The sequence below is a fragment of the Scleropages formosus genome, chromosome 4, assembly GCF_900964775.1.
Source record: "Scleropages formosus chromosome 4, fSclFor1.1, whole genome shotgun sequence".
NCBI lineage: Eukaryota > Metazoa > Chordata > Actinopteri > Osteoglossiformes > Osteoglossidae > Scleropages > Scleropages formosus.
The window spans coordinates 36,285,456-36,308,480 of record NC_041809.1 but is presented as its reverse complement, the minus strand read 5'-3'; the positions used below and the strand labels follow the sequence as shown (position 1 = coordinate 36,308,480).

Below are 23,025 nucleotides of genomic sequence, written 5' to 3'. Positions count from 1 at the left end.
CAGCCTAGAATGAAACACACCATGACATCATAGATTTTTTTTTTATTATTCTTTGTGCACCGTGGGTCTGCGTCAATGCCTGTGAACTGATGACTATAGCCGAAGTAAAAAAAGTGCTTCCGTCAACTGTAGCTCAGCTGCTCTCTCACACCCGCAGGTCTCGGAGCGCAACACGCTCCCCCGACTGAGAGCGACACACACCTGCAGCCCCGAACGCGCCCCCGACAGCAGATGGCGCCCTATGTGAACATTTGGCTGCTCTCGAGCCGCACATAAGCTACACCAACACCGCAGTAACAATCCATCCAGCTCTTGACCTTATATAATTGACTTTTGCGGAAACGCACGAGCCGAGGAGCGCCTGCATTAATGACACGGTGTTTGACGATAACACACAGTACACTGGTCTCTGTCATGAGTGTGTCCCTGGTCTTATTGTTCCGTGAGAAGCCCGGCGTGTTTCTTGTTTGAGTGCAATGGATGTGATGCAGCACTGCCGCCCGCCTATCAGTTTTTTCACTGGCAGAGGGCTGAATGTGACCTGAATGCACTGCTCACTTAATAATGGAATGAGGCGCAAAACGCGGTTGGAAGGAGCGCCGAGGAAGCCGAACCTCCAAGCTCGTTGAGCGGCGTTAGTCATCGAGACGCTTTCGAACCTGTTACCGTTTCAGTCCATATTCCAGCATTTCTCTCACAGCAACTCTTCATTAAGACGGCAGCCTGAGAGGAGACATGACGTGTCTCAGAATGCAGTCATCCTGTCCTTTTCTCATCTCGGCTGAATCGTCCGCTGAAACGAAATCTCTGCTGAAATGAAGATGAACTGAGATTTATTCGCCCGGGATATATTGGGGCGGCAGTGAAACCGGCGCTTCGACCATTTTTTTTTTTTTTTTTTTTAATTTTTAACCTGCTAGCGGCTGTGCAGGAGGGTTCATCACCAGAAGCCTCTTATTGCGGGGGACAGAGATTTACCCACGTCCGCGCCCGCTGGACGTGGGGTGGAGGGGTATCGGTGTAGCAGGCGGACGGTATTGCGATGGAATAAAAGGGAGCGGAGCTACAACATCTACCCGCGGGGGGGGGGTTGCGTGTAGAATTCGAACGATGCGCAGATCAGAGCACATACCACAGTAAATCAGTCGTGTGTGTGTGTATGTGTGTGTGTGTGTGTGTGTGTGTGTGTATGTGTGTGCGCGTGTGTCCGTGTGCGTGCGTCTGCGTGCGCGTGCAGCCGACTTCCAGGTTCCTATTGTGAAGCGGGGGGCGCGCGCGCGCGCGCGCCCGCCCGCTGCGTTATTGCCTTCCGCGCAAAGAAGGGACTCCGTGGCAGCGCCGCAAACACAGACCGTGCATTTCTATGATGTCTTTCTAGCACAATGCAGAGACAGGGGTTTCTAGCCCAGCGCCGTTACGCCGTTTCCGGTTCCTAGCTGGTGTTTCCCCATCGCAAACTGTCGGAGAAGCAGCGCATCCAGATGGCATGGACACTTCCGCAAGGTCTGCCGCTCTGCCGTGCTACTGGAGCCCATTTGCAGTCTCCTACTTCAACTCAGCTCCATCCTCATCATCATCACCACGACCACCACCACCACCACCACCACCATCATCATCACCACCATCACCACCACCAGCAGCAGCAGCAGCAGCAGCAGCGACAGCATCAGCATCAGCATCAGCAGCAGCATCCAGCCACCCCGAGAGCACTGCAGCAGCAACGCGACCAGCCAACACGGAGCCAAAGCAGGCGGCATGAGGCTTGATTCAGTTCACTTCTCCATGCTGGTCATCGGGGTCTCCTTCGCCTGCTACTCCCCGAGTTTGAATTCCCTGCAGGACCAGGCTTACAGATCTGCGGTGGTCATCGAGGGGAAGGTGCACTCGGTGCCCGCCAACGTCTCCACGGAGCCCTACAGCGTGAATGTCCGAGTGCTGGACGTGTGGCCCCTGCACAGCGGGGGTCTGGAGCGCGAGCAGCTCGTCACCGTGGGCCACTTCGGCTCCGAGGCTCCGTGCACCAGAGTGAAGAAGAACCACAAATACATCTTTTTCATGGACCCCACGGACGAGCCCTTGGTGTTCAAGGCATCGTTCGCCCCTTTGGACACAAACGGGAAGAATCTAAAAAAAGATGTTGGGAGGATCTTGTGCGAGAACTGCGGTAAGTTTATCCCCCCGCCTGCTCGGTGCCTGCCTGGCCGTACTGCTATTGTGATGTTGCCTCGTGCTGCCAGTATCGACACACACTGCACATATATATGTGTCCGCATGCACTTCCCCTTTGTGATCGATCCGTCCGTCGATCGATCGATCGATCGATCGCGCGACGGTTCCTTCGAGGTTTTGCTGCGTCCGAACAGCGACACTCGGCTCTGCGGGCGAGAGCGCCGATTTGTCCAAGTCCAAGTGTCCCCGGGAGATGCGTGTTTCTGTTTGTGGGGCGTCTCTGCAGCATCATCGTCCCCACTCGCCGTACCGCGTACGGCACACACGCTCACACGCACGCACACACACACGCACACACACATTTTGAGGTTGCAGTTGTACACAAGTCGCCGTTACACAACGCGCGGGGACGCAAAAAGACGCGTATTTGCCAGCTTTTTTTTTGCTGCTGCATGTCCACATCTGGTAATGATTTCCTGCCATCATCGCCTACGGAAGCTGTAATATACAGTCATGTTATATCTGTGTGTGACTGTGAAAAAAACAATAATAATACAACACTGGCGTAATACACACAAGTCTTATGCAAAAAAAGCGAATCGCACTTGATGCAACGACCAGCAGAAGTGCAAACGAGCGCGTATTCCGAGCTTGAAATGAATGAATCTTCTTGTATTGATGCTCGAACACATTTGGGGTTTCGTGGTAATCTGGGTTTCGACGGGCTGAGAAGAAGTGATCCGCTGTTATTGGCGCTCATCACATTCATGATTGCAATGCGGGTTAACACATTACGCGCCCGTGTGTGTGTGTGTGTATATGCATATGGATTCATATAATAGTGGCGATATGACTGGTATATGGTGCACCAGAAAGGAGAGAATGATCGGCGCTTCAGGTAGGGTTCGGGGGCGTCGGGTGCGCGCACTGCCGCTGTGCGCGTTCGCGGCAGGGCCTTCGCTGCTAAGGCGTCGACTGGATCCCGTGTAAACTCGATTTGGGACGCGCAGGAGACCCGCACACCCCCATCGGTGTTACATCGGGCTCCTCTTCTGCGTTTGAGCCAAAATGGACCCGAGCGCTGGACTGCAGAGTCCCTGGAGGAGCCTTCATCCATGGGAGGTTAATACATGAGCAGCAAGAATAACAATATTAGTAATAATAACTCAAGCTCTGTTACAGTTAAGGTGCCCGTTCCATTACTGAACTGAGGTTATTGTACAAACCGCCATGCAGGAGCAGATCCCACCCGTTCTGAAAGTGGCTCTACATGCCCTGTATTTGCCAGCGTGGAATATAATCATCAGATTGTTTTTTGGCTCTGCAGTTGAATGGAATGAATCCACCGGAGGAGCTGAACGCACCCGAGCTGTTGGTGCGAGGAGACCAGGCGCTACAGGCCGTCTGCGGTTTTCCTCCTTCACGTGGTTGTATTTTTACTGCCCTGCCACGTATGTCAAAGATGCGAGAGCCTCGCAGTAAAGTGATGAGTAATGTGCATGTCATTGTGAGGTAACGCAGCAGTGTTATATCATGAAAACACGCCAAAGCAGACCTAACTTCCCATTTTTGCAGTGAAATGGATAGAAGCAGTTATGTCCTTCAGCATTTGATCAGTTAACCTTTGCTTCAGCTCATGCTTTCATTCGGGGGAACTTGCAGTGGTACATAAGCAACTTTGCAGTGAAATGGCCATTTACAGAGCAAGATGTGGTTACTGTATCACTCCAGTGTAAGTACCTCGCTCAAGGGTACTATAGCAGGAGTTGGGTTTGAATGGGAAGCCTTCAGGCTAAAAGGTGACATCCCTCACCAAAGCGCTGCCTGCTAATCCAATTCAACACTTTTCCAGCGGAAGGCTTGAATAGCCCTGTATGTACATGTAAAAACCTCCGGAGCTGCATTTTTTTTGCATAATTTAGAACAATATGTATAACAGGGCTGGGGAAGGAGCAGGAACCAACAACATTAAGACGTCCTGGTTTGTGGGAAATGTTGCAGGATTCAGATCATGGGTCAATACACAGAAACCTGGGTTTGAATCTCCTGCTCACACTGCTGAAACATTAAGACAAAAGCTTCTGTTTAACTTATAAAAGGGAGACACTATGTCCTAAGCAATTTTCATTTAATTTGTTTGTCATATTTCCTTTCTTTAAGGAATCTGTTCCTTGGCAATATGTCTCTGTCGTGAAAGGCTCCGTGCCAATTTTACTTATTTAAACCACTAAAACACAGCGTTCACGTTTGTCCTTTTATATTTTTCCTAAAAATGCTTGAATTTTTAAATCACTTAGTCCATTTGTAGCAACTTGTCCTGGTGATGGGTTGCAGCTGAATACTTTAATTTTTTAAAACACTTTGAAAGAAATCGTTCATTTAATAACGTCAAGTCTGGCTTTGAAAACAATCCTGAATTTCATTTTCCTGTTAGCCAGAGAGAAAACACTAGACAACTGAACACAAATCATTCATGACCCAATATTGATGTCATTTGTGACAGGATAATGTGACAGAAGTGGTAAAGCGTGTTATGTGTCATGCACATTATTGCCTCTCTGTAGCTTAGCATGTGTCCCCAGGTAACAGGAGGTGAATCACGAAGTGGTAGTACAGTAATGTGGCAGATCCGTATCACACCAATGCTTGTAATAATTCTAAAACTCTGAAATGTTAATTTATCTTAACCTCTTTAAAACACATTTTAGCTTTTTCTAAATGAATCTGAATAAATATCCCTTGCATTGCCTTACCAGTTCATTCATTTAATCAACTGATAAAATAATGTCTTTTAATCATTTCAGCAACCATTGACTTTTAAATCTATCCCAGTTTGAAAACTCTTCTTGCACCTTTCGACTCCAGTGACCGTGCGTCGGATGACATTTCACGCGAGCCTTCTGGGAAAGGGAAAGCACTTCTGTGCTGATAATGGTAACTGGCCGTACAGTCTGGTAATCGCATCCACCCCCTCACTTTGGCAGTGTTAATTCCCATCTGTGCCAGTGTGCATGATGATGATTGACTGTGGTTTCTGCTCAAATATGTCAGGCCCGCCTGCTTATAAAAATATTTTAGTCCCTGATGACCCAGCCTAGATCGCGTGGCCGCCGGACGCTTGCGGTGAGACGGGGCTTTGAGCAACATCTGGCGGCCTCTCCTTCGTTGGAGGTCGCCAGGTCGTCTCAGACTTCCCTGTCCTCAGTTTTGACCAGAAAACGGCATTGGAAACCCGGGCTGCTCATCTGCGTGTCTCACCTGTTAAGAGGGGCTGAGAGCTGAGACTTTGTGTGTGTTTGCAGCTTTGTGTGTGTGAAACAGCGCACTCAGTGTATTTGCCCAAAGTACTGGCTGCAGTCATGTTACCGATAAGATGCAGTGAAAGATTGAAAGTGTGTCGGCCGCTGTTTGGATTTCACCCTAAGGGTCCTCAGTGCCCCCGCCTGCCACCACCTGCACCCCCCACTACCAACTGCCGCATGGAGGCCACATCTGATGACGGACAGGAGACGTGAAGTTGCCTGAGGCTCGGTTGCTGTGAACTGAAAGTGCATCAGTTCGACTGCATCGTGTGGGACGGGAATAGAGACAGCTGTTTGTGGACTGAAGGCTCAAATGAATGCTTTACTTTATAGGGAAATGTGTCAGGAAAAAATACATTTAGTTCACTGTTACTGTGCGTCGTGCCACCGTTAGTGAGCGGCTTTTGCTGCCCTTGGACACTTGTGATATTATTTTTTAAAAAAAAAAGATAAAATCACAAACATTTTGGAGCTGTTCAGTTTAGGAATAAGTCAAATATGCTCTGTATTTCTTTTTAATTTTATAATTGCTACCTTCACATAGTTCACATTTATGTATTTAGACACTTTTCTCCAAAGCAACTTCCAATGAACTCTATGTAGTGTTATCAGCACACACACCTTATTAACCACAGTGACTTACAGTGCTAGATACACTACTTACACTGGGTCACTCATCTATACATTAGTGGAACACACACACACACTCTCTCTCTCTCTGTGTGTGTGTGTCATTTACACACTGTGGGTGAAGCTGAACTTGCATGTCTTTGGACTGTGGGAGGAAACCAGAGCACCTAGAGGAAACCCACACAGACACAGGGCAAACACACAAACTCCACACAGACCCAGTGGGGATCAAACCCACATTCTCTCACACCACCTAGACACTAAGGCACAGCAGTGCTACCCACTGTGCCACCGTGTCACTCCTTATTTGTGTCTTCATCTAATATGACAAAGCGTTCCTATGACAAATTACAGAAAACTTACTGGATTGACAGACGTTCATTTTCCCAATCTGCTTCAGGCCTTTGCTTCATGCATGGAGGCAAAGAAAACGAAACATGACAAAAATATCTGAAATTGTGAGAAATAAATGTATTAAGAGTGGCCTTACTAATTCGGCACAACCTTTTGGACGGCAATTATGTCCTGCCAGAGCACGACGGGCACCAGGTGCTGTAGTGGTTCAGTAATCGTAAGGCTGCAGAATGAACTCGCACGTCTTTGCTCCTCTATTTATCTTTTCCGTGTAAATGCGGAGCGTTTAAATTACAATCTGTTTACATATTGAAATCCGTGCCACTGTATAATGCTGCTGCAGGAAAATGGCATGTAAATTAAACAATCACATCCGTAAGTCGTTTTGGAAAGAACGTTTGCGACGCAATTATGTAAATAGTGGAAATAAATAGCGGAAGGATACCGAGTCTCACATTACTGGAGTTCAGTGAATGCAAGTGCTGTTCATCATTCTCGTTTCTAACAAACGGCTTGTACGCTGTTCGCTGGAAGCGTACGTGGGTTGAGTTAGCGTTCCTATTAAAAGGTGGAGTGTCTGATCCCTGAGTCACTCAAAAGCCCTTAGCAGTAATAGCTGTAGGCTGTTTGTTTTCCGCTCTTACGCTTCCTGTCCGCAGCATCGCAGAGACCGACCGGAGCGACGCCGCCAACGAGGGGGATGCTCTACGGAGCACCGATGGAGACGAGCTCGGGTTTCGCGCACCCTCCCGGCCCGAATAGGGGCCCTGTGACGGCGCCCCGTGTTTGGCCGGCTCCGGCGTTCTGTCTGAGCGGCGCTCCGGCTTTTGCGATCCTGGGCCGTTCGTCAAGCTCAGAGACTCGATGGGGAGCTGACGCGGCTCCTCGATGGGACGTGTCCAATATGGGCAATGTATCAGGTGGGGAAAAAAAAAGATTGAGAGCGGCAGAGGAATACTCAAGAAGGGATTTCATTGATCTCAGTCACATATAATGAGGGATGTTTGTTGAAGTCGCACCGCTGACCCTGTGCCCCACAGACACGCCGACGGATTCGTGAGCCGGGTCTCCCGGAGGCATCCTTTCCGCAAACGTGCGAGACACGTCCCTCGCCCCTACACCGAACGCGTATCCCGGGCAGTCACGCATTCAGCCTGCTTGTACTTTTCCTAAAACACATCGGTGTTTTCCATTTTTAACTTTTACGTGCGATCCTTAAAGTGTGGGAGCGCCGGTGCCTCGCAGCTCCTTCCCTGTCGGTTTAGGTCTGGGTTTGAATCGAGTTCAGTCTGTGCGAGTTGTCCTGGTGTTCATGTGGACCCCTCCACTACAGTCCAAACATAGTTCAGGTGATTTTTCTGACTCTAAATTCTCTGTAGTAGTTTGTGTCTAGGGGGGTGTGGCGGCACAGCGGGTTTGTGCCATTCCTGCTCTCTGTTGGGTCTGGGGTTCAAGTCCCGTTTGGGGTGCCTTGTGACGGACTGCCGTCCTGTCCTGGGTGTGTCCCCTCCCACTTTGGCCTTGCGCCCTGTGTTGCCGGGTTAGGCTTCGGTTCGCTGCAACCCCGCTTGGGACATGGGGTGTCAGACAATGTGTGAGTGTGTGATTGTCCCATCAAAGGGATTTCCTGCCACCTGCCCTATACTTCTGGGAGTGACTGCAGAACACTGACACACTGTGCTGGAAAAGCAGTTTATGTTTATTCATTTAGCAGACACTTCTCTGAAGCAACTTCCAATGAACTCCATGTAGTGTTACCAGCCCACACACCTTATTCACCAGGGTAACTTACACTGCTAGATACACTACTTACACTGGCTCACTCATCCATACATCAGTGGAACACACACACACTCTCTCTGTCACTCACACACTATGGGTGAACCTGAACAGCATGTCTTTGGAGTGTGGGAGGAAACCAGAGCACCTGGAGGAAACCCACGCAGACAAGGGGAGAACATGCAAACTCCATACAGACTGAATGAGGCTCAAACCCACGTCCTCTCGCATCACCCAGGGGCTGTGAGACAGCAGCACTAGTTGCTGTGCCACTGTGCCACCCATAGAAAGTGGTCACTGATGATGTTTAAGTTCATGAATTTAAAAAAAAAAAAAAAATCTCCAAAACAGGGTATACATTTGAGCATATTAATACCGTATGGGTGAAGAATAGTGAATGAGCTTCCAGAAACTGACTCCACTGGCTACTTCCACGGCCTTGGTGTGTTTCCAGAGTGCACTTTATCAATGCAGCTCTGCTGCAGAGGGGTGCAGGGCCAATCTTCCATCAAGTGAGCAAAGGCACAGCGAGGTGCAAAAGGTTAACCGATTGGCCGGAGGTCGTGCGAGGAAGATGTGAAAGGTGAAAATCGTTAAGAGGTGATGGTTATGGGCGGTGGTGCAGCGCGGCGTGTCAGTATGGCTGGTGTGACTGAGTGGGACACGAGTGAGAGAATTAGGGGGGCATGTTCTGTGGAGAGGTGAATATTGTATAAAGGACAAGGTGTCAAGTACTCTGAGAGAACAAGGGCCATCTTCAGCTCCGGGGGGGGCTACACTGTCAAACCCATGGAGAACGAGGGTCACGTTGGGCAGCGGGGTCTCATGCAGCTGCGACGGAGTGAGAGTGACAGTGCTCTTTTTTATAATCCTTTTATAGAGACCCTTACTGTCTCATAGTGTCAGGGATTCACGGGAAAGTGAGGTCTCGAGACTGGCAAAAGTACCTGCGAGGGATGTAAACGTTAGGATGCGAAAGTCTTGCTTTTTAAAGGATGGAGTCATTGATGAACAGAAGAATAATCAAGGTCCCTTCAGCACGTGTTGTTGGGATGTGAAATACACACGGCAGTTTGCAGGGATCCAGATCTCTCCTGTACTCTCCACATCACTCACACACCATCTGAGCCGCTTGTCCCATGGGGGGGGGGGTCGCGGGGAGCCGGAGCCTAACCTGGCAACACAGGGCGTAAGGCTGGAGGAGACACACCCAGGACGGGACGCCAGTCTGTCACAAGGCACCCCAAGCGGGACTTGAACCCCCCCGACCCACCACAGAGTAGGACCCGGTCCAACCCGGAGCACCACCGCACCCCCCTACTCTCCACCTAAACAAAAACGCAAATACCTCGATCAGAGCAGGTCAAATTTTTTAACAGTTCTGTGTTCAAAATGCATGTGACAAAATTCCTTTTGCATATTGAAGTAACGGATGATCGAAGAACTGTATGGAACCGATCACAGGAACTTTACGGAATTGATACTATGCACTTTTTTCCCAAGCGGATCTCTCCTTCGACACAGGCAGGGACACGGACGAGCGAAGGCTGCGAAATCCGGTGAGGTAGATATGTGTGGGACACCGAAGGCTGTTGTCCAGCACTTTTTGCTGTGGGTGAAGGATACTGTCAAGGATGAGCCACAGTGGACGGCTGGACGTCTTGACGGAGGTTCGTCTGTCAACCGGGACAATTTACAGCACATTTAGCTGCTGTCTTTTGAAGCAATAAAAAAAATCTCAGTATACTTAACACTTGAAAACGGTGCATCCGATTAGTATCGCAGTGGTTAGAGCTTCCAGATCCCAATGTTGCTGGTTCGAATCCCGCCTGCTGCTGTAGTGTACTTACCTTAAATTGCTCCGGTGAAAAATTACCCAGCTGTATAAGTGGGTAAATCATTGTAAGTAAGTTGCTTTGGAGGAAAGTGCCAGTCGAGTTAATAAATGTAATGTAAAGCTGGTACGTCTGTGTCTGGGGGCAGCAGGCAGCGTCGTGATTAGATCTGACATAGATGAGCTGACATAGATGAGAGATGACACCTCTCCATGGAGCGACCGGCGTCTGAATCCCACCACCTGCTGTAGTATCCTCGAGTGAGGTCCTTACCCTGAATTGTTCCAGAATAGATGGAACAACCAAGTGCGAGCATCGTAAGTCACAGTGGAGAGAAGTGTCAACCGAATGAATTAACGATCATTTAATAATAACTTCTGATTCGAACGAGGAGGCCGGTGAGCGAGTGAACGAGGCATTCAGTCTTGTAATGGCGCAAGAGACGTTCCCTCTCGCTCGTAGAAAGTTCCAGTTCGAGTTCAGTACTTTGCCGAAATGACGCCAACAGGCAACGTAACGGGGACGCTTGGGTTCGGGTGGCTTTCGAAGAGTCGTGCCGGCAGAGAGCGTGTGGAGAAGACTGTGGAAACGCAGCGCCGCTGTTGTCGTAACGGAAAACTGTCAATTATTCATCTGAATCGCACCTTCATCCAAGCGTCACTGTGCACCTTGCTGAGGGACGGACTCACCTCTGCCGCCACCGACGCGTAACATCTTCCCGGATGATGCATAGCAGACATTTTGTGCCAGAATGTTCATTGCAAATCAGCGGAGGTGAAGATGTTGGGATTTATTTAGCTCGTCGAACGAAGGGGTCATGAGGTGGAAGTATGAAAAGAGCCCCTGGATTCATTTTGGATTGGTATCAAATAGTGTCACATTTTCACAATAAGCCAAAAAGCATTTCATCACTTTGCTTTCTGTCTAGTAAGATCATGTCTGAGTGGAAATTTTATTACACTTACAACCCAGTAACGCTGTCGTCTAGAAAGACATGAAGTTGCTCTGTGGTCTCAGCTTTTTACGTTTATCTCGTGCTTTTCTCCATTTGTGCAGCTGGGTACTTTTACTGGAGTGATTTAGGGTAAGTATCTTGCTCAAGGGTACTGCAGCTGGAGATGGGAATCAAACGTGCAACCTTCGTGTCCAAAAGCAGTAGCTCTAACCAGTGTGGTACCAGCTGCCTCTTTTCGCACTTTTACGTTTAGCTGATACGTTTCTCCAAATGTATTATTTGCACACCTGGGGCAGTTTAATTTTGCTGGAGCAGTTTGGGGTAAGTTCTTTTCTCAAAGGTACTACAACAGGAGGTCACATTTGAACTTGCAACCTTGAGGTCCAAAAGCAGCGCCGCTGACCACGGCACTACCAGCCGTTTATGCTTCACGGATGTTCATTTTAACGTAAAAGTATTTATTAAGCGCTAATACTTGCATTTTGATGTGCAGATATTATAATTTCATTATGGTTTACAGTCGAATTGTTCAGAACTTTCCTGATGGCACATTTTGTACACACACACACACACACACACACACACACATACTTCTCTCCTGTGTGAGGTTTTGAATTATGAACTTCACGTTTGCCCTTGGATCTCCTTCACCCAATATCAAAAGTAACATGTTCCCACTTGAATCAAAGTTTTATGTTTTAAAAAAAATCATATGTTCACATAAAATAACTTGGATGGTCTATTATGAAGCATAATTCAGGATTCTCAGCGGTAAAGACGACATGTCCAGTTAAAGGAGACGAATATGGTGGTCGCTGCGCCCAGGTGTGTCTGTCTGATGCTATTTGGCCCCGAGAACTAATATTTTAGTCAAAGCTGCGGTAAAAACATGTTAGTAGTTTACAAAGTAGGACATTTTTGGGGTGGGGTGGGGTGACGTGTGATTTTCCTGAAATAAAATACGCCTTGGTTATGGGAGATGTATGAAAACTGGAGAGGGTGTGGACTTCATAGGGGATCATAGTAAAAAAAAAATAAATACAACACGACCATCTGTCAGTTATTTGTGATGTTTTTGTGTTATTTGTGAGATATAATGCACATTTTCTTTAATGTTTTCATCTTCTGTGCATTAAAAGTCCTAATCAAGAAGCTGGGAGTCATACTTAAATGTGATATAGTGATACCTGTACTAATGTGCCCTAATATAAAGGTAAATGTACTTTCACAGATGCTTTCTGGAAATCTAATCTTCTTATATGTTTAAAAAAACAGTATTATGCAAAAGGTAAAAATAAAGAAATGTCAACAGTTGTTTGGGTATTAAATTATCAGGCCATTCCAGACTGCCTGTTATTTTTCGTGTGTTTTCCAACTTCTCCCTTCATACCAGTTGTTTCAAATAACTCAAGAGCCTTTGCAGTTGCTCGAGTTAAAGACATTAAGAAAAGTGAACCAAAACTTGCTTGATTGTATCCTCAAAATAAAGGTAATGTATATTTGTTTATTTGAGAGGAGATCAGTACCCAGCGTCGAGGTTCTCTCATAATTATTCTAGTAATTGGAAAATTAACATTTCAAGTCAATGATACGCAGTATATTTAAAAAAGAAAACTAAAATCACCGCTTATAATGTGTGGGGGGAGAAAATGCAACATAAAGACAGAGCAGAGGCCGTTTGTCTTATTCGAGATATGACTTGCTTGTAGGGGGGTCTAGGAAAGGTTCGAAAAACCGGTGACATGATGTGTAATTTACTGTGCTCGTCTTACATCACCTTTCAGGGTTTGCTGGGTCATTGTTTCAAATGGTAGATGTCAGAGTCCACGGTGTCCACGGCCCACTATCAAAATGAAAAATGAGCTTCGTTGTGACCTACTGTCTTGTGCTATCTGCTGTCTGGTGTGTGACCTTTGGAAATACTTGGCTTATAGTGATGTAATATGACACATAGAGAGTCTGTGCCCGTATAGGAGTCACGGTGCACACGTTCGGCTCAGGAGAAAACAGCCATTCGCTATGATTTCAGAGGAAATGCACAGTCGGATGTCCTCACATTTAGAAAGATTGGATGTACGCTTAAAAAAAAAAAAAAAAAATTATATATATATATATATATATATATATATATATACAGTACTGTGCAAAAGTTTTAGGCACTTGGTTGGGGAAAAAAGCTGTCAAGTGAGAATGCTTCCAAAAATAATGCTCTTAATTAATAAACTCTGCGGTTCAAGCCTCGCTTGGGGTGCCTTGAGATGGACTGACATCCTGTCCTGGGTGTGTCCTCTCCCCCTCCAGCCTCGCGCCCTGTGGTGCCGGGTTAGGCTCCGGCTCGCCGCAACCCTCCTCGGGACGAGCAGTTTCAGACAGCGTGTGTGTGTGTCTGTCTGTACTGTCTTTCTTTAACGACATAGAAGCCCTTACCGTAATACTGTAACTTTTTGCAAAAGGAACACTTGGAAATGTAAAATATGCTCTTTCCCACTGACACTAACGCAGAAGAAATTAAATAAGCGTCTAAAACAAATATTTTTGTGAAACATGTAAGTGCCTAAGACTGTTGCACAGTACTGTGTGTATAGACAGTATATATACAGTATATATGGGCAGATATACGTGTGCATCACTGCATTTAAATGCTGGAGACTGAGATTCCAGAGCTCACGGTTTGCATAATGAGGTAACGCTTTCCTCGTCTCCGAGCCACATTTGAGGAGCCAACCTGTGACCGATAAGAGCGCCGTGCTGCCTGTCTTGGCGCAGCGGACGGATGGACGGCTCTACCTCCGCAGCGCACGCGGGTTTGCGGCCTCCGGGGTAATAAACCTGGGCCGGTATTCAAGTCAGACGCTCGGCTCCCTTCTGCGGAACGCCGACTGTAAAATGTTCTGTGCAACCGCCGTGTTTTTTTTTCCCCACATTTATCACAGCATAACATTTACAGAATCTTTTCAAATGTCATTTTTAATGCATTTAAAGAGAAATGCAAACGTAGCAGCTGTCGGGGCTAATTTTGCACTATTTGCATAAAAAACAAGGAACGATTTAGAACTGCATGTCATGCCAGTGTAATTGTTAAATGTAATTGATCAAGTTCAAATGATAAATGTCAGTGTTATATACATTTACATGTTAAATGTCAGTGTTCAATCTCAGTGTTAAAGTGTAAATTATAAATGTTGGATTTGCTCTCGCCGCTATTAATGAGTGCGGGAGGTGACGTAGGCAGTGCGAGAACATTTTCCACTTAAATATACTGTAGGTTTTAATGGTTTCCATAGTTAAAAACATTAGTTTTCAAGTTTCAGTTAAAACATAAGTGAAACATGCAGAGGGCAGTGTTTTTATTCCTTGATAAATATTAATTTTTTGAATATTATTGATAAATATTATTATTCGTTTGCCAGGTGTACTTTGTAGAATATTGAAATTTTTCACATTAAGGCAAAAACGTCCCGGACAACATTTTTGTTTACCCTCGGGGTTTTCACGTGGAGGTCCCATTGTCGATGCGGAGGCAATATATGGATGCTGCTCTGGCCATGGACAAATGAATCTATCTATCTATCTATCTATCTATCTATCTATCTATCTATCTATCTATCTATCTACATAAAATGAAACATTTTGCACTACTTCACTGCCGAGCAAAGTAGTCTATTTGTCTATCTACATTTGAATTTTACATCTATTTTTAGTATTAATAATTTAGTATTCAATTCAAAATATCTCCCTTGAAAACGTTTCCTCCAGTATATGTGAAAGTATTGCTGTTTTGCAGCGATAAATGTGGAAAAAACATAATTATACACAACACAGAAAATTTGACAAATTTTGCAGCAGCCCCGCCGTCCGCCCGAAATCACATGCAAGGAAGTAATTTCCATGCTCATTAGATGTGCGGTGGAACACATGCCCTCACTTCGGCTGTCGCCGTTCCTCTTTCTTTCCCGCTTCCTCATCTTATCTTTATTTCGGGCGACTTGTCAATCATCTTGGCCTCGGCGCTGCGAGGAAACCGACATCCTCCCTGTTTTGCTAAATGGCAGCTACTCCCCCCACCCCCCACCCGACGCCACGCGTACCTGTTTCCACCGAGATGTGTCTGCCTGCGTATCCGATTTAACTCCCGCTTTGGTTTGCGCGCACCCCCCCCACCCCCCCTTCCAACCCTTTCAGCGTTAAACTGGAGTCGCATGTTGAGACTGGCAGCTCAGTTTCCAGCACAAGTATTTTGATATATGGGTTACATTTACATGTCATTGTTCTCATTTGACAGACAGGGACACATAGTTGCCATATGATTAATAATTTATCAACCGCCAAGCAAGGGGCCCCCTGGTTTGTGCTACCATGAGGGGTGTAAGTGTTTTACGAGTCACCGTGGTGTCTTTATGGATGCTTTGAGTGGTGTGTATCTCCTCATCTCCTGTGTCTCCTCCAATCCGTATGGATCATGGTTCCCAATTCCCCAGTCACAGGATGTCAAGCACCAGAAGATTCACCTTTTTTTTTTTTTTTTTTCCAATTTATGAGTCAAAATATATATTTAACTCTATCATCACATACATATTAATGTCTAAGGAAACACTGCTTGAGTACAGTATGTGGGGAACCATGGAGAAATTGTTCAGTTTATTTTTAAATGTTGGGTTTTATGGTATGTGGCTAAGAGCATAGTGGTTAGAGCTGCTGCCTTTGCCTCTCAAGGCTGCTAGTTCAAATCTCCTTTTGTGGTACCCTTCATAAAGCTACTTATCCTGAATTACTCCAGTAAAGTTATCTTTTTCCAACACAGCCAGGCAGTTGTCTGGTCAGCGGGCGGCCTTCAGCAGGCCGGGCTATGCCTCTAGGGATGGCTTGTGGGTCTCAAACAGCTCAAGAAGGGGACAAACAGATATATAATGTATGATTGCTATACTGATGCTCAGAAGTACTGTTCACCTAAAGCTCCTTGAGTCCATTCTACATCTTAACAGGCTCAGTAACAGAAGGCTTTACTACAGTTAACTTCCACATTTAGGAAGTTAATAATGGCACAGCAACTACTGCTGCTGTCTCACAGCACCTGGGTGGTGCAAGAGGATGTGGGTTCAACCCCTGCTCAGTCTGTGTGGGTTTACTCTGGGTGCTCTGGTTTCCTCCCACACTCCAACGACATGCTGTTCAGGCCCCTCCACAGTGTGTGAGTGACAGAGAGAGTGTGTGTGTTCCACTGATGTATGCATGAGTAAGTAGTGTATCTAGCAGTGTAAGTCACCACGGTGAATAAGGTGTGTGGACTGATAACACTACAGAGAGTTCGTTGGACGTTGCTTTGGAGAAAAGTGTTTGCTAAATGAATAAATGTAATACGAAAGCCTGCATTCTGTAAATGAAAACTGAGCTCTGCCATTAACATGGTAATGGATTATAAATAATGAACATATGTTGATCCTTAAGTGTTTAAAACCCTGAATGCAACAAGATTTAAAAAAATTTAAAAAACAAAACTGTACTAGTGTGCACTGAGACACAATGCAGTGACCTAAGGACTGGCATAATGTGATCGTGTTTTCTGGTTCTTGTAATCCTTGCTGCACCGTTTCTCAGTTCACGGGAAGAGATGTGAGCGCGAGGCATTACAATAGTCTGGTCCGCTGCTGACAAATGTCAAAGACAAACACATTTGCAGTAGACAAAACTAATCTGCAAATTTGCATGTTACAGATTATGAATTTGCATATACAACAGTTTTCAAGAACTCATTATTCAAAATTGCGGCGCTCTGTTAGTCAATGTGTCACGTGGAGTCATATGCAAAGTAATGCTATCAAGTGTATGTGTTTCGTGAAATATTGCACATTTTCCAGAAATGCGTTTGCCACTACAGTGTAGGAATATTAAATACGTTTCTGTACATTAATTAATCGACTTAATTCAGCTTCTGTGTTCTTGCAAATTTTATTAGCTCTCATCTTTGTGTGTTTGTTTCTGCTGTCAGGATCTTTATCTGTGATTTTCTGTCTTATCCGGTTTGTTTGCTGGTGTCTCGTGTTTCTGTACTGCAACACCGATTTTAAGCCTCACAGGCAGCGCGGGGAACATACTCTAGTGCAACGCTAACGCCCAGAGGGGTCATCTCTAATCCGCAATATGTTATGTCGTATACAGAGGTGAACGAGAAATACACCCTTCGACTGTAAGTAATATAATGCAAAATTTCCAAGTCGAACCTGAAAGTGACATTAATTCATTTAGTTGATGTTTTTCTCCAAAGTGACTTTTGATGTTGTGCTGTTTATAATTAATTACCCATTTATTGGCACACACACGATGTCTACAACCACTTGTCCCGAGTGGGGTCGCGGCAAACCGGAGCCTAACCCAGCAACACAGGGCCCAAGGCTGAAAGGGGAGGGGACATACCCAGGGTGGGGTGGCAGTCCACCACAAGGCACCCCAGGCAGGACTCGAACCCCAGACCTGCCCCCATTTATTGAGTTGAGGAATTTTACTGGACTACTTTAGGGTAGATTTCTTGCTCGAGAGTACTACAGCTGGAGGTGGGATTCAAACTTGTAACCTTTAGGTCCAAAGGGAGGGGGGGGGGGGGGGGGGGCAACTCTAACCGCTTTTCTACCAGTTGACCCTTTGAACATAAAGCACTTGTAACGCTACCTTTACACCTTTAAAAATGCAGTTAAAGACACAAAGGTTTCTGTTCTGTGTATATTTACATTTATTTATTTTTCAGATGCTTTTCTCCAAAGCGACTTCCAATAAACTCTATGCAGTGTCATCAGCCCACACACCTTATTCACCATCATGACATACACTGCTAGATACATTTTTTACCCTGGGTTACTCATTTATACATCAGTGGAACACACACTCTCTCTCTCTGTGTGTGTGTGTGTGTGTGTCACTCACACACTGTGGGGGAGCCTGAACAGCATGCCTTTGGAGTGTGGGAGGAAACCCACAAGGAGAACATGCAAACTCCACACAGACTGAGCGGGGACCAAACCCACATTTTCTTGCACCACCCAGGCGCAGTGAGACAGCAGCGCTACACGCTCTGCCACCGTGCCTTGTTCATTTGTGCGTCTGTACCACCTTCTCACACATTCCAGTACCATGTTCCAGTACACTTTGTCGGTGGTGTTACAGTTAGGTTTCTTTGCTGTGCAGGAAATGAGCAAATGGTAAATGAAGGAAAGCACTGGTGGGGCGCGAGGTTCAGTTTTACTGTGAACACAGAGACGGCAGAATCATCTCCTGCCAACGCAGGATTCCTTTATACTGCTAATTCTATTTTTCGTTATTGTGAGCGCTGCAGATGGAAGCAACGCAACCATCGCTGTCTTTTCTTTGTGTGTAAATTCCCCTGCTTTCCCGGAGAGGTGACCAGGGTTAAATGCCTGCTTATGAGCCTGGGCGGAATGAGGATGATGAATCTGCACCGGCTGCCTCGTCTTTCACTTTAACTAAACAGTGGCACGGCAGTCCTTTCGACAAAACAAGACATTTAAATCAAAGCCGCTTATCACCGCACATGTTATTTATTGCAGCGGTCGGGAAGGATGGAGGGTTGAGTCCTGGCATCCTTTACTCGGCGTCACTCGGATGTCCAGCTCTCTCGATGATGCGGCGCCTTTTCCCGATCTTGCGGCTGCACCGTTTGGGCTTCGGCCCCTTTCGCTTGCCGCACGTCACTTTCCTTCGGCACATCGTCCCCGCTGTGAGCCACTTAGCAGCAAATTTGATCCTGGTCCGCGGAGCATCACGCTTGGCACATTTTATCCCCCGAGTGACACTAGCTCTGGAGCGGGGGGAGCTCCACCACCTTGCTGAATAAATTCTTATGATGTCACCTGTACTAGGAAATTCATTACATTGAATTATACACAGCAGCCTTTTTTTTCCCACCAGGGAAAACAGTTAATATTCGGCGAGAAATAAAATGATGTTCCTTTCTGCTCATAATGTAGAGGCCTATTAAAGATTGGTAAAGTTAATATAAATGCACTCCGGGAAGAACATGATTCCGAGAACCATATATGCAAATATAGAAAAAAGCATCCAGTGATTATTGTAACATTTATAGAACGGGCAACCATCTGGTGCGGCGCCGTCCGGACCCACCTGCCCTCGCTTGTCCCTTATTTCACTGTTGTCCACTTTTGATTCCTTCGTGAAATCTGGAGGCAGGGAAATGTTCTGGGCCAAGAGAGCTGGTCTAGCTGGCCTTCTCTCCTCCGGCACCGAGTGCGCCTGGTGCGCAGCACTCTGCCGTGTTCTTGATTAATCGGAGCGTTTTTGTGCCTTTACCTTTCGTGCCCTAAAACATTGTTTTGTAGCAGCGGAGGGCAGGCCTCTGCTTTTGTGTGCTATGACCGCGCAAACACCTTGATCAGAAGCTGCGTTTTGCACGGGAGCAGATCTGTGCTCCTTCCTTCTCCGCTCGCCTCCTAATGACAAGAGAAGCGCGGGCGCCGGATCTAAACGCTTCCCTCCGCGTACGAGGCTGTTATTTCATCTCCGGCGCCTTGGGTACAACGTCCTCACCTTGGTCCTCTTTGAGAGGGACGGTCGACTCTCAAGACTATAAAAAGACATTTGTTTTTCTGCCCGGTAAGTGAGCTGAACACAATGCCGTCTCAGCTGTTCCTGCCGATCCTTTATGTAGGAGTGGGGTTACCCACATTCGCTGTGCTGCCGCAAAGATAATGAATCATAAAAGCTTTTCTCTCCCCAAAAGGGAGCCAGATATTTCCAATAGTGCTTCATGTACAGATGCAGATATTATTTGGGGGGGGGGGGGGGATTTGTTACATAACTGGGGTTACATGGCGTGTCTAAATGTGTGTTAAAGTCAAATTGTGGTGTTTAACACACACCGATATTCATGTCAAAGCCACTGGTGGTGCAGAATTAGGTTGACAGGTGTTGTACAGCTGTTAGAGCTGCTGCTTTTGGACCCAAAGGTTGTAGGTTTGAATCTCACTTCCAGCTGTAGTACCCTTGAGCAAGGTACTTACCGCAAATTGTTCCGGTAGCATTAGCTGTATAAATGGTAAATATATTCACATTGTAAGTTGCTTTGGAGAAAAGTGTCAGCTAAATATATAAATGTACTTGCATGGAGTCCTACCATGAAAAGATGCTGGGGAAGTGAGAACCAAAGGAGTCACATAGGGAAGCTGATGCTGACGGCTGGGGAAACTGGCTATGAGGATGGTGTTTCCTAGGTCCTCCTCCAGTTTTTAAAGAACACCAAACGAAACGGCTATTAATTCGTAACTTTCTCTACAAGGACACGCTGCTTAGCGTGTGCATCCTCTCCTCTCCTCTCCTCTCCTCTCAGCATCCTATTTGTTTTCACACTCCATTCATTGGCTAACAGTGGCTGGAATAACAAGCCCACGCTGGTGCATCTCAGTTGGGCGGCAGCAGATGGACACATCCCTACTGGCAGCCCTGTCACGTCCTCCCCAAGTGTCTCCTCAGGACACGGACACAACAGGCGAGTCTGGTCAAGGGCCAGGAGAGCCAGAGCGACGAACCGTGTCGAGCTGCGTCACGCGCAGAAGAAGACGTCTTTTTTTTGCTTGCACATAAGGGACGCTCGGCGTGACGTCACTGCGGTGCGCTGGAAAAGAGAAACTTGGTGCCAGGGAGCTCTAACCATGTCGGTACATTTACATTCATTTATTTAGCAGATGCTTTTGTCCAAAGCAACTTCCAGTGAACTCTATGTATTGTCATCAGCCCACACACCTTATTCACCACGGTGACTTACACTGCTAGATACACTACTTACACTGGGTCATTCATCCATACATCAGTGGAACACACACACACTCTTTGTCACTCACACACTATGAGGGAACCTGAACAGCATGTATTTGGAGTGTGGGAGGAAACCAGAGCACCTGGAGGAAACCCACCCGGACACGGGGAGAACGTGCAAACTCCACACAGACTCATAGGGGACTTTTGCTGGAGCTTCTAGAGGAAAGATTGTGTGCCGTTGTAGTCTTGAATGAGCAGGGATGTGTGGACAGCGCCGACAAGGAGGGAAGCGCAGGATTCGCCTTTCCTCGGGAACTACAGCCTTCTGGAGCCTTCGGTGACTGTTACACACACACACACACACACACACACACACACAAACTTGTTATGAGACAACTTATAATCGTCTGTAGTCTCTGCTGCGGAGAAAAATTGACTGGCTTCATTTCAGGAATCTTACAGTTTGAAAAATGTGGTATAGGTAACAGTCCCCCACCCCCACCCAGAGCATATTTGTTTTTGCCAGTAAAATGGCTACATTTGAATTGAATACATGAAACTGATTGTCAGCATTTCTCATGTGTATTGGCTGCCAGAGGTTTAACAGATTACCAGAAGGGGACAAGCGCACACACTGCAGGCTGCCGCTGAGAGAATGAAGCTGTTCCACTTTTATTGCTATTGAGACAGAAAATTGAGCTGTATTAAATTGGACTCAAGCTTCTGAGGCGCAGTGACGTATGGAGAGAAATTCCATGGGCCTCATTCACTATGGCACTCTCTTCTATTATTCATGTGTTTTGTTGTATTACAAATTCATTTCAATATTCTTCCAAAAGATTTTCTTTTCTTTTTTTTTTTGCCTCTAAGACAAAATGCCACCCTCTGTGATAAATACTCGCTGTAAAACTGTAAGACGTCTTGGTCCACTCTCTTGCCGTAGGGACTTTTATTTTCCTTTACCTAAGCTGCATTTCGTTGGACAATAATGCACTTGATGAAAATGTAGTGCCGGGATGGTGGCGTAGCGCTGGTGCCACGCGGATGCTACGCTCCTTGTCAGGACGTGTGTTTGAATCTGGCTCTGCTGTCTGTGTGGAGTGTGTACGTTTACATTTAAATTTATTTACTTAGCAGACACTTCTCTCCAAAGCGACTTACAATGGATACTATGTACTGTTACCAGCCCACATACCTTATTCACCGCAGTGACTTACACTGCTAGATACACTACTTACAATGAGTCACTCATCCATACATCAGTGGAACACACACACTCTCTCTGTCACACACACACCTGAACAGCACATCTTTGGAGTGTGGGAGGAAACCAGAGCACCCAGATAAAACCCACACAGACACGGGGAGAACATGCAAACTCCACACAGACTGAGCGGGGATCAAACCCATCTCCTCTCACGCTACCCAGGTGCTGTGAGACAGCAGCGCTACTCGCTGTGCCACCACGTACCTTCTTCCCATGTCCCTGTGCTTTCCTGCCAAAATCCAAAGACATGTATTGCAGGTGAACTGATGACTCTAAATGACCTCTACAGCGCGACTGGATGAATGTGTGCGACTTCCCCTCTCGGGTGTACCGTGCCTCGGCTCCTCTGCTTACGGGATGTTCTCCGGGTCACTGTGACCTTGCCCAAGGAGATGCTCATTTACGGATGGAGAAAAATATTCTATGACGCGTTTGCCTTTTCTACTTTGTCCCGGTATGGTATTCGCCGGAAGAGTCCAGACCGTCTTCTCCTGTGGAAGCAGGTTCTCACATCCTCACAAATTATGGCACCGTCCACAGAGGTAGGAGCAGAATGATCTCGAGAAGACGCCTACAGCGGTTGCTATATGACATTTCTATGGAATGGAGCAGTTAGTAACACATCATATTGGAGAGTGTAACGATTTGGCTGGCGATGGGCAAACAGAGGTCCGCAGCCAGGAAAACAATCCAGTACTACCCAGCGCAGTCGCCAGCCAATAGACACTGCCAAGCTGTCAGCCGCCACCAGCAGTGTAACCGCATGTACGCCATAGCACTCGACATTCTAAAGCCAAAGTATCAACACACTGATCACTTACGTCGCACTAAACGCTCATTTCCAAATGCCAGACGATGGAGCGAAATGGATTTAATCCGTCTTCGAAATGTTTCTCGTAAACGGACATCGCAAAGGCTGCGTGTGAACTGCGCTCTTTCCCACTTCTGCGAATG

At 46.7% G+C, this 23,025-nt stretch overlaps 1 protein-coding gene across 3 annotated transcripts in view; it reads left to right on the top strand.

Moving 5' to 3' along the window:
- Nucleotides 1-1,705: 1,705 nt before the first annotated feature.
- nrg2a (neuregulin 2a) overlaps nucleotides 1,706-23,025 on the top strand; it is a 101,492-nt gene continuing 80,172 nt past the window's right edge. For all 3 annotated transcript variants that reach the window (XM_029251523.1, XM_029251522.1, XM_029251524.1), the window contains exon 1: nucleotides 1,706-2,164. In XM_029251523.1, coding sequence (XP_029107356.1) covers nucleotides 1,756-2,164 — 409 coding nt within the window. In that variant the 5' untranslated portion in view covers nucleotides 1,706-1,755. The remainder of the gene's footprint in view (nucleotides 2,165-23,025) is intronic.